Genomic DNA, 13,218 nt, shown 5'->3' with positions numbered 1-13,218 from the left:
TCAGTTTCTTGCTTATTCTGAACTGGTCAACAACTGGCCATGAAACCTTTTCTGGACTGATGAAGCTCACTTCCATTTGGATGGTGCTGTAGATATGTACAACTGCAGAATTTCGGCAACTGCAAACCCACACATCATGTAACAGATTTTACTTCATTCCTCAAAGGTCACTGTTTGGCGTGGTTTTACAGTGGAATTCATTATTAGACCTTTCTTTTTCGAATTCATTCTTGCTGGTCTCGTTACCTGCACTGTTAATGGCCAGCACTATACATCTTTCTTAGCCAATCAGGTGATTCTAATACTTCCACAGTGTCAGCACCTGGATTCAACAGTTCTTATGCAGGATGGTGCCCCTCCTCACATTACCACCCCATCAAGCGGCTACTTCAGATACATTTTACTGAGGACAGAATCATCAGCTGCCATTTTCATATAACATGTAGTAACTTGATGTTTTCAATTCCATGTTGTGCAAGGCCAGATTTGTGAGGTTTGATAAAGCGGATGTGGTCTTGATGTTCAGACATATGTCATCATCATTGTCAAATTCCTGACATGTATCCTCAAGGGGTGTACAGGATATGATAGTAATGATGTAAATTTTTCATGTAGTACTAACTTCCTATTTACATTTTCCTCCAAATCAGTCTGTTACTTGTCGAGTCTCCAATATTATCATTATCAGATCTTATAATTCTATCATCTAAGGCACATTGTACCATATCAATCCACCTATATCTTGGTCTTCCTCTGGGTCGTTTTCCTGCAAACCTGGCAGAGAACACTCGTTTTGCTAATCTTTCCTCGCCCATTCTGTTTAAGTGACCATACCACCTGAGATTAGCTCTGCTAATGCATTCCTGGATGCCGACAATGTCGAGTTCTTTCTTAATATCATCGTTTTTAATATGGTATTGCCATTGATACCATCTATTCACGCTTCTAATCTTTCTCAGGACTCTCATATCTGCATCTCTAGTCTTTGGTCAAGTGTTTTACTTCTAACCCAGATCTCAGATCCATAAGTTAAAACTGGTTTGAACAGTGTCTTGTATACAGCTAATTTAGTGTTCCGACTAATTTCTCTCTTATTCCATATGAATTTATTCAATTCACTTCCGACCATACCAGATTTGTTGATTCTGTTGTCTATTTAATTTACCATCTTCACTAAAAATTGTGCCTAAGTAGCTGAAATGTTTTACTTGTTCCACAGGTTCTCCATTCACAACAGTTGACGTTTTCAATGATTCTACCTATTTTCATTGTCTTTTTATTGCTGACCTTTATATCATATCTGTAGTCAGAGAATCTTGCAGACTTGCAGTGGATTTAGAAGTATAACATCATCTGCATAAAGCAAAGAGCTGACATTAACATCTCCAATTTTGATATCATGTTTAATACCATTTTCCTTCATAATGTGATCCATATAGATAATGAATAACAGAGGGGATAATGTACATCCTTGTCTCACACCAGATTTAACATTAAACCATCTTCCTGTACTTCAATTCTAACTGCTGACTCACAACTCAAATAAAGAATAAGTATTGCTTGATATAATGCCCCATTGACACCATATAACTGTGGCATATTGAATAGCTTCTCTCTTGGCACCTTGTCATATACCTTTTTTCCAAATCGAAAACTTAAATACAGATCTTTGTTATATTCCCATAATTTCTCCACTGTTTGTCGTAAAGTGAAGATCTGATCCTGACAGCCTCTATTTGACCTGAATCCAGCTTGTTCTTCACCATGCTTTTCTTCCACAGTTCTTCTCAACAGTTTCTCAATTACCAGGAACACTCAGTAGGGATATACCTCTGTAATTCTCACATTCAGTTTTATTTCACTTTTTATATATGGGTACTATGAGAGCTCTACTCCAATCATCGGGAATTTGTCCCTCTGTCCAGGCTTTCTGAACTATGCAGTGTAGCCACTGTAAGACTTTTATACCACCATATCCCAGCATTTCTGGTTTAATATCATCTACTTCTGCTGCCTTTCCACATTTCAAGCCTTTGGCTTTTTCTACTTCAAGTATAGATATGTATTCCTGACTGTATGCCTGTTTAGTGTTTTTTACCACTGTACTATCACTGCTTGTTTCATTTAGCAATTTTTCGAAGTAATTACTCCAAACTTCAAGGATATCTTTTTCTCGTGTTTTCATGTCTCCTTTATCATCTCTAACTCCTTTTACAACACTCTTTTCTCCATTTCTATGCTTCTTCAACAACCTCCCAGAATATCTTACGACCTTCTTGATATTTATTTTCTATGTTCTTGCCAAAGTTCTCCCATGACTTTTGTTTAGATAGTTTTACACAGTGTTTAGCTTTCTTACATTTGTCTCTGTATTTTCTAAGAGCACAAGTTGACTTATTTGCCAGGAACTTTTGATATTCTTTCTTCTTTTCCTTCACTGCCTCTTTTAACTTTGTCCACCATGGTGTTCTGATTTTTCTATCCTTGCAGACAACCTCACCACATGCCTCTCTAGTTGAACTAATCAGTGTTTTCTTCAAGGCTTGCCACTGAATCTCCAAGGTTTGGTTGCTGTTCTCAAACTCTTTCAGTTTCTCTTCAATAATTTTTGTGTATTTTAGTCTACAGTTTACATCTGAGAGCTGCTCAACTTTTATTTGCTTTCTTACATGTTAATTTTCTTTACACATTATTCTTTTCAATATGAAATTCAATTTTATCCAGCACAATACTAAATAGTGATCACTTCTAAATTCAAATCCTCTGTACACTCTGGTGTCCTGCACCAGGGAGAAAACATCACTATCAACACCTAGTCAATGAGACTTTTCTTATTCCTTGCCTCTTCTCTTTGTGTGAATTTGTGCACATTTTTATGTTGGAACATGGTGTTAGTAATAACTAGTTCATGTCCTGAGCAGAAATCCAACAGGTATTTGACATTATTAGCTTTGCTCTTTTCTTCAAATTTTCCCAAAATATTTTTGTATGTCTGAGAATCATTTCTCACTTTGCTATTTAGATCCCCACAAGGACCAACTTTTCCTTTTTTCATTGTGTCGGTTGCTTTCTCTAAAGCATGAATAAATTCCTCAACTTCTACCTTAGTAGAACCTTCTGTGGGACCCATAGGCACAAATAAATCTCATTGTCCAGTTCCCCATTATAATATTTGCCCACATCACTACTTGAGACTGCCTGCCATTCAAGAAGATTAGCTTCATACTATGGTTACTCCTTTTCCTTGATTGTCATTGCCTGAATATAACATTTTGTATTTATTGCTCAGAAAGATCTCATCAGTTTTTGTCTTTTTTGTTTCAGTCACCTCAATTATGTTGATCTAGTACTTATCTAATACCTCAGCTTGCTCCATTTCTTTGCATGTAACTATGACTGGAAATTTTTGGGTTAACAGTTCTATTGTCTCTTTGTGAGGGATATTATTGAAGGGAGAATTTCAATACATACCCCTAGCTTAATAATAATTCTAGCAAAAGTCAGCTCAAAAAAACTCAAGTTATTGGATGAAATGGCATCCATAGATCAAGAAACCATCAAAAGACTCAAAACATACCATGCAAGACTTAGAATACATAGTTCACCAAAATTACATAAAAGTAATTGTCCAGTTAGACCTATTGTGGATTCTTGGCCCACATATAAAATCAAGTTTCTGTCCAACCTTCTCCACCCTTCACAGGCTACTCAGCTTTTTTGATTTAAAAAAAAAAAATTCCATAGAATTTCATACAAGGCAAAAGACATTTAAACTGGCAGATACAGACATGTCAGTAAGCTTTGACATTGTCTCTCTCTCCATTAATATCCCTCACAAAGAGTTAATAGAATTGTTATCCCAAAAAATTCCACCAGACAGTGGAATTATTCAAATTTGCAATCACATCAGATTACTTCACATGGGAAGATAAAATATATATAAACAAGAGGAAGGAACAGCAATGGGCTCATCCTTATCACTTAACTTAGCCAACTTTTTTTCTTGAACACCTAGAAAATAAAATTTTCGCTCTTGATCCAAAACTAACAATTTGACTGTGCTGCATTGATGACATCTTTGCAGTTTGGAGTTGCACAGAACCTGAACTATTGATTTCTACAAAGAAATCAACAGCCTGCATCCTTGTATCAAGTTCACACTGAGAAAAGAATCATTAAAAGGTATTTTGTTTCTTGATGTACACATCCATCGTAAATATTTCCACTTCTGTCTACCATAAATAACTTTTTCAGGTTGTTAGATCCATAATACATCAGCTCACCATCCATCTCAAACATGGCATCTAAATTCTCTAGTATCCAGAGTACACAAGATTTCTCTTCTGAAGAATTTTTAAAACAAGAATTGGAAATTATCAAAGAAACAGCCTTACTAAATGGATATAAACCAATAGCAACCCCAATAATATAATTAACCACTCTCCTTCAAATCAACCAAGACAAGAAGCCCACAGGACTTCTATACCATATGTTAAAGGCATATCTGAACGTGTGACAAAAATTATGAAAAAATATCAACTGATTGCTACTTTCAAACCCATCAACCAAATTCACAACTTGCTACCTTTTCTAAAAGACACTCTCACCAGTGATGCTACCTGGCATATACGAAGTACCATGTTTGTGTAACCTGTCTTACTTTGGACAAACAGAGAGATCTGTAAATAAACGTATCTCTGAACATTGTCAAATGCTAAGCTACTACATATATACACATGAAAGTGCTGAAGCCTTACTTCATAGACCTAATCTTAATCTGAACAACTGTCTCACTATTCCAAAAGTTTGGAAAATTGTTATCCTCAGTTGTATTAAATAATTATCTGCTATATTTTAATTTAATTTTCATTTTAGCCCAATAATTTTAATCCATGAACATGTGACTGTATACATAGAGGGATTCCAATTTAAGCATGTGCACTACTGTTTTTTGAATTCAGTTCCTTTTTCTTGTTTGATAGTTGTACTGATGTCTTATGATAAATAAGATTAATATTTACATAAGTTGTTTACTGTGGCATTCTATAGTATTATATACATTATTATATATATAGTATTATATTATATACATTCTGGCCTTGCAGCATGTGATCTTCTCTAAACACTTTCGAAGATTGCAAATTTTACAGAGTGGATGCTTATGCAAGGGTGCAAGCATTATTATATTATCCTGATTTCAGCAGGTCTGATGTACCATCTCCAGTGTGCTAATCTTCTCTAGGATTTTTCACTCTTGGAATTAACTGCATGTTACCATGCTAAATCTAACTGTAGTAGTACATTAATTTTATTTATTTTTTTTTAGGTTGGTCTATTCCATTTTTCTGATAATGCCTGTGAAACATAGGTGGAAATTTTACAGCAATAAATGTTTAAATCACGTATATTATCCATATTAATTTAGCCATCTTAACTTGCTCTTCCTAGATTGAAGCAGAATGTTTGACTCCCATCCATGAAGGATTGTAAGCCTATATTATGTGAATATCATGGGTGGTTTAAAGCTTTTTTGACATAATATGTAAATTACACTCAACTGCTGAAATGGTACTTTATTTCAAATTTGAAGCCTTTAATAAGTGGGACGAGCAGTTGTCATCACCGGACAAAGAATTTTCAACCTAATCACAACCAGCCATTCTCTTGCTAGAATTTGAACCCATAGCCTGTTGGTTGGAGAGTGGATACATTTGACTGCTCATCTAACCAACTAGCATATTGTTCTACTATATAAATAAGATCGGTTTCATGTTCAGTTCAAATCTTATGTAGGAGTTGGTCTTTAAGGGTTTTCCAAGTTAATGTGAGTTACTCAGTTTCATACGGAGATTAGTAGGATTTCTGAAAGCCTGAGGGCATTTGTTAACAAATGGTTTATTTTTCTAAATCAGACTTCCATTTTAAATTCTTTAAATAGAAGAAAACATTCTGTAATGACATTATGAATGAACACCTGCTGATCAGGATATATCAGAAGGAAAAGATTTCTTCTTTATCTAGAAAATACAGAAAATAATTAATTAATGAAAGCTTACTTTTAGAGATCTTTTCATTTTACCTCTGGTGTCTTTCAATGTCTGAAACCACATTTTCTTTCTCTTTTTGCTTTGTTACTTTTCTCTTGGCCCCAATGATTACTCTTTGTGCTTCTCCAGTCACTTGTCTCTAGACAAATTAAAATGTCTGACTGTGGTCATTGCATAACACATTATCCTCGCAAAATTAAATAATTGTATCTCTACAACTCTAAGTTAATGAATTAATAACAATATATAAATTTCAAGTTTCTCATACTTAACACCTATCTAGATGCACGTGCAAAACTACATGCCACTACAAAATTAAATTCATTCATGTTTTAAGATTTCTTTTTCAGAGAAGTTTATACTGCACAAATATTTTATGAACTTCATATTGAGCTATTTCTCCTTGTCTTTATTTTTGTATTAATCTACAAAGAAGCTCTTGCAAGCAAATCTGAATTCATTAGATTCATCTTTATCTAGATGATATAGAATTGAGCCTAATATTTGCAAGTGCAAACAGTAGGCTCACTGCTTTTTACACACACATCCTTTATATATAATGTGCCTCTGAATATAATGATATTCTATATATATAATGTGCCTCTGAATATAATGATATTCTATATATATAATGTGTCTCTGATATAATGTTCCATGGCTTTCATTTTCATGGAACGGGTCACATTATATGGGTCATAATGTGAACCCGTATTCATAATATAAATACAGGTTCGCATTATGAATGTGAACCCGTAATATGAATATTTCAGGTACACTTACTTGTATTATGAAGATTCCGGGTGATTTTAAACTAAAATGTAACCATTAATTATGGATTTTCATTTTTATGATTTCATCCTCTTCTGCTTATTTCCTTTTGTCTTGCTTCTTGCATTTGAAGCATATCATAAAAAAAACATTCAGCATATAAGAAAATTTACAAATCCCCATGTTGTCATTTTGTGAGCTTTATATTGTTTCTGCCAATGGTTTGTTCAGTACATGTGTTCTATTTATGGTTTTTTCAATTTCATTTGTTGTTTTCAATTTTTTTTTTCCATGGGAACAGTGTAGAGGTTAGTATTTTTTACTCTAAATTCATTATAACAAATCTTCTGCTATAAAAATGTCTCATCTGGGGATTTGCAAGTTTTCTTATATGCTGAATATTTTCTTTATGATATTCAGTGATCTGTCATAATTGCTGAAAGGCCAGTCAGGTTTGTCTCCTATACAAATTCTGTTACTAATCCTGCTCAAGTATTATCTCAGTTAAAAGAAAATTTCATCATTGTTTCTTACAGCTGAAGGCGGTGATAACTCCAAGTATATTAAAAAAAATAAAAAAATAAAAAAATAAATATTATTTAGTCATTATATACAAGATGTAAAGACAAATCATTATATCAAGAACTTAAAATTGAGTCTCAAGATCTTTCTATCAATTAAATTGTACAAACAGAAACTGAAGTGAGCTCCACTAAAAAATTTAACTCATGACAAATGTAGGCCATGGTGTGATATCACACTAATCCAAACTAAACAATTTGAAATCTTCAATTATTCTGAATGAACTAAGCAGAGCAGGTAAATTATATTAATTACCTTTTCTGCATTCAGAGTTCAAGGTGTTTAGTAATAACCATCCAATTCCATCTTTACCACAAGAGAATTTTAACTAAAGAAACGAGTATTACTTTTCAGTAGTTGGAAGAAAATTCAAATACTGCTTCCATTGCAAAAATATAAGTTCTTCTATAACATGATAGAAGGACATTAGTTTCTTCTGTTCCAGGCACTAACAACTGTAGTAATTATTAACAGCTCATTTACTTTAACAAATTCCTGTAAGAAGCAGCTTGAAAATATTGGCATACACCTGTTAACAGATTGACTTTCATCTTCTTAAATAAAATCTGTTTCATTCCTTAAATTTTGGATCCAAATTATTCCATACTTGTCATCTCTGCTATGCTCCCCAATTCTACTCTAGCTGTTATTTTTCTACACATTTTCAGTTGTTAGTCAAAGAATCCCTGCATGATTGCATCAGTCACATCCAGGTCTCTTGCTTTTTGTACTTTTTTCCAGAGGCAGATATCTTCCAGAATCTTCACTGAAATATTATTACTCTATACTCTTCAGTATTTTCTTTCTTTATATGTCTAAAATTTTCCTATGCATGCTGGAGGAAATTGAAGGGTACAGGGGAAAAACAACTTCAGTCCAATTTTTGTGAATTCAACCTAATGCTGCCATCTGTTGGGGATTAAAGGAAGGTTTCATCTCATAAATACGACTTTCTGCATAAACAACCTCATTCCAGACAAATGAACGGAGAATATTTCTTAAACTTGGGAAGAACACCCTCAGTCTGAGCCGTTGTATGGAAAAACAACTTCAGTCCAATTGCATCAACTATTATCACTATTGCATCAATGGGGTTGTTAAACCAATAATCTTACACTGAAACTCCGGACGACTGGAGACAAGTTTTACGTATCAGTCGAGATAAACCTATACCTGTTTTGAAGTGATCGACTGCAGAAAGGATTTTGATTTCCAAAATTGGACGAATCATTTATTGCCTTTGTATAAAGCGAAATGCCCTTTTCCCACGAGACCAATTCGTATGCTGCAAATTTTAAAGGACAAAAAACCTACAGTGATATTTTACAAGTAGGCTTATTCTGGGGCATATTTAAAGAAAACTATAAAGAATCAGAAGAATAAAAAAAAAAAAAAAATAACAGAGAAACTGTGCTACAGAGCTTATACACTGCCAAAGTACCCATAAAGTTAGCGAAGTATAACGACCTACTCCACCTGTCTCGATTTTTAGAGCGGCCAAATTCAAAAAATTTTTACAAAGGCTTGCTGTATAATGATGCTCCAGAGGGTGGCGATGACAAACAACGTTGGTGACCATCCAATAGATGATTGAAATAAATGATTATTTTAAAACTACAATATTTTAACTACTTAAATTTTTATTACTTTTTACCATATTTCATTTTTTGTGTATTATTGCTTAATAAACAAGCACTTACCAACCTTTGTTAGTATAATAATATAATAATTCCCTTAGTATCTATTATCTTTAAAACAAGAGATGCGATCTGATTATTATTTATAAATTAAATAATTAATTAATTAAAAAATTGGATATTACCAAATTGATTAATAAAAAAAAAATATGCATAACAACCATTTTTTTATATTGGCACCAACTTAGCCATAATTTACTGTGGGAAAAACCACTTCAGTCTGGCCATTTTGACAAAAAGGCCATTATTTGCCATTTGTTTTTTTTTTTTTTAATTTTTAAGTACTACTTAAATTAATTATGCTTAATATACATGAATGTACCATATCTATTATTTTTTTTTATTATTATTTTGTTTGCTATGTTTACTTGCATTTTGACAAGGAAAATTTAATTAAGTTTTTTTCGGAAGTCAATATCGTGGACTGAAGTTGTTTTTCCCCTGCACCCTTCAATTAGTTTTGGTTTCAGAATGACACTGCTCAGATGTCAACAATGGTTAGTGCTAACAGTGCATATACTCAACAGTTATTTACATATGTTCACTCATGGCCATTTATATTGTCAGTATTTTACAACACAATATGCATTATAATAAAATAATTGTAACTCAAAATAACTATTCAAGATATACTTTCAAACACAGAATGTTATCAAGTAGCTCATTTTACCACTCAAATTCTTTTGAAATGGGGAAATAAATGAAATTGCATGTGTATGTATTAGTTGATTATACATAACAGTAGATAATACTGTAGCTTGTTTTATGTTAGATTTAATGTCATGCAATCTTTCTGTATGCTCTTCAATTCTGACTGCTGATTTGCATCATTAAATATAAGCCATGTGTTGCTTTATGTGAGGTTTTTATTAACATTAACACATTCATGCTGGGTTCTATATTCAATCAGACATATCTTGCTTGCTAGTCAGGTGTCAGTTTAAGTTGGAGTACTATGGTCACCTGATGTTATTACATTCCACCTCCATGGACTTGTTGGGGGTAGGGAGGGCACGGGCACTCTACTGCCCACTAATACTCCACACATTGTCTACTATCAGCCAATAGTATTTGTCTGTTAATTGCATGTGTTATCCTGGAGCTAGTCGATTTACAAGCTTTTAAACTTTAGCAGGCAAAATTTACTTTTAGTAGCTTCTAGCAAAATGTTCTCTTGGGCCAAAGTTTCCATAAAATTTTATCTGACATTAGAATTAAAATATCAGTTACCAAAAAAAACCCTGTAGAATTCGGTTTTATGTAACTATGCAATATTAACACTTTTGGGATTGCATTCCCTGTGTAATTCATATTACACTTATTTTTCTAGCTACCTTATTTATTATTACAAAATAATTTTTAAGGCATCCCTTTATTTTTTTTAAAATCTTCTCATGACTTTTTTGATACTTATAAACATCATTTAAAGGAAAACAAAACTTCTTAAATATATTACTTTCTGAGCCCTTACTAATTTGCTAGCAAGGAATTCATAATTTTCTTTTCACTTTTCACTTCCTGTGACAATACAGTTCTTATTTGTCTATCTGCAGACAGATATTAATTTTCTTGGCTGAATCAGTTTTATTCAGATTTTAGTTGATTTTTTTCAAAACTTAATATGCATTTCCTTTTATCATCCTTTTTCTCAAACTGTTGTTAGCAATGACCAGTCAGTCTTTGACAAATCTAGCAGGTACTTATGTTCTTTTACCTTGTGCTTTTATCTTGTTTTCCTATGTCTGAGAATCTATCATGGGTATCTAACAAGAACCAGCTTTTTTTTCAAAGCCGAATAGAGGAATAACTACAAGAGTTTCATGCCGAACATAGAAACTATAAAAGTTTCGCAGATCCAAAGGTAAGCAAACCTTTCATGACAGTGGCAACTCGTGGTAAAGGTGGAGTAAGCTCTGATCACTTTCCTTAGTATTTTCCATAATGTATCATATTCCCTTAGTATCTCACATAATGTAAAGCACATCTCCTCATGCAGATATGTATGATGCTATACATTATGGAGGTGGGGGGTCACTACCCAGACCGGTTTTGAACTTTGAGGTCTGATCAGTGGATAGGTAGATCCAGATGTAAATACCCAGGTTGAAGTGATGCAGAAGTTATACTTTACCATACGAGTTGCCAAAAGGTGTCGCATCACAAAAGGCACCAAGAATTACTGAAATAAAGAGCCAAAAGGAGTCTCTTTGGTGATGATGCAAAATTATTCAAATTAAGTGGATTTTGAATCCAACATTATTTCAAAGCCAAATAGAGAAACTACAAGAGTTTTGTGCCGAATATAGAAATACTAAGGAAAGTGATCGGATCTTACTCCACCTTTACCACAAGTTGCCCCTGTCATGAAAAGGTTTTCTTATGCTTGGATCCACTGAAATTTTTATAGTTTCTATATTCAGCATGAAACTTGTAGTTTCTCTATTCAGCTTTGAAATGATGTGGGATTCAATATCCACTTAATTTGAATAATTTTACATCACTGAAGCAGAGCATTTTGGTTCTTTATTTCAGTAATTCTTGGTGCCTTTTGTGATGTGACTCCTTTTGGCAACTCATATGGTAAAGTATAACTTCTGCATCACTTCAACCTGGGTGTACCTGTCCACTGATGAGATCTCAACAAAGGTTGAAACCGGTCTGGGTAGTGACTTTCCCCATAATGTATAGCAACATACATCTCTGCAAGGAGATGTGCTTTACATTATGGGAAATACTAAGGAAAGTGATCAGAGCTTATTCCACCTTTACCATGAGTAGCCCCTGTCATGAAAGGTATGCTTGGATCTGCTGAAACTTTATAGTTTCTCTATTCGGCTTTGAAATAATGTTGGATTCAATATCCACTTAATTTGAATAATTTGCATCGGCAGAGCGAGACCGTTTGGCTCTTTATTTCAGCAGCTTTTTTTCATTTCCTGCTTGCACCACCTTTGGTTAGACTATATGAATAAATGTCATTGTTCAGTTTCTGCATTTTGAACTTTCCCCACATCACTCAACTGTTCCATAAATTCCATAAATCCTGCTGCTTGAATCAAAATTTATATTTAGAAAGAAAGGATCTTGTTTTTGGTCTATTTTAGTCAGTAATGACCAGGGTTCAACAGATATGCTGCTTACCAGTAGTAAGTAGATATTGCCAGCTGGAGAGAAGCCACAGACTGGGCAAAATATTAAATTTCTATTTAATAACTTTTTAAACAATATTTTTAACTTTATAAACAGATGCAGCATCCCTGATTGTTTTATGGAACTCCTATTGACTTGAGACTTTCGGTGAGTAAACTTTGTGTTGCGAGTACAGTTTTGCACAATGTATTGAGCTCTGGTTGCCCTTTGGTTTGAAACATCTTTCATATCTGGTCTCATATGGAGGTGTCCAGGTTTCTTCCCAGGAACTTGGGTTTTTCATCCTATTTTGTGGGATGATCCACACCTGCATCTTTATCTCAGTAACACCAATTATGTGGTACTTCAGCAGCAATTCTTCTGCCAGTTCTGCTCTTCCGTTTGATTTGTACTTCAAGGGTGATCAGCTCTGTTTAGATTTGTTTCAACTAATTTTTTAGTATTTGTTCAGATTTCTTGATAACTTAAGTCTTGCATAGCCATATGTTACTCCCGTGATATCTGATATCATGCAAAATATGTAATTTCTGCCAGTATTATAATTTGGTTGCCTTAATCCCAAACTAAGCTCCTCCTTGTTCATTCAACATTCAGATCTATTTACAAGGATATAGATTAATCATTTGGGTGAGAAGATTCAATAGAATTCTCCTCTGACCCAAATAGAACTAGATATCTCCTCAATTATCTCTTAGTAACTCCCACTCCCCCAAACATTAAGATTTTCTTTTCCAAAGAATTAGATTTATAAAAAAAAAAGTATTTGGATCTAAACTTTAAATTAAATCGCATGTTCAGGTACTGAATCGCCACATATTTGACTACTTGTTTAATGATTTCTAGAAACCATCATGTGAAGAGTGGGGTGCTGGTGTTGATGCCATGCAAGCAGCATTAGAACTGGAGAAAAGTGTGAATCAATCTCTTTTAGATCTGCATAAGATTGCTGCCACTCATGATGATGCCCAGGTAAA

General features: G+C 33.7%; 1 protein-coding gene across 1 annotated transcript in view; it reads left to right on the top strand.

The window, feature by feature from the left end:
- Window positions 1-13,218, top strand: part of LOC150092857 (soma ferritin-like) — a 67,402-nt gene that overhangs the window by 35,172 nt on the left and 19,012 nt on the right. The window contains exon 3 of the mRNA XM_090414681.1: window positions 13,088-13,213. Coding sequence (XP_090270807.1) covers window positions 13,088-13,213 — 126 coding nt within the window. The remainder of the gene's footprint in view (window positions 1-13,087; window positions 13,214-13,218) is intronic.

This window comes from Typopeltis vanoorti, chromosome 25 (assembly GCF_054136105.1).
Source record: "Typopeltis vanoorti isolate ZY-2024b chromosome 25, IOZ_Tvanoo_1.0, whole genome shotgun sequence".
Classification (NCBI taxonomy): Eukaryota; Metazoa; Arthropoda; class Arachnida; order Uropygi; family Thelyphonidae; genus Typopeltis; species Typopeltis vanoorti.
The sequence above is the reverse complement of the archived record's forward strand: the minus strand, read 5'-3'. Positions and strand labels throughout refer to the sequence as shown.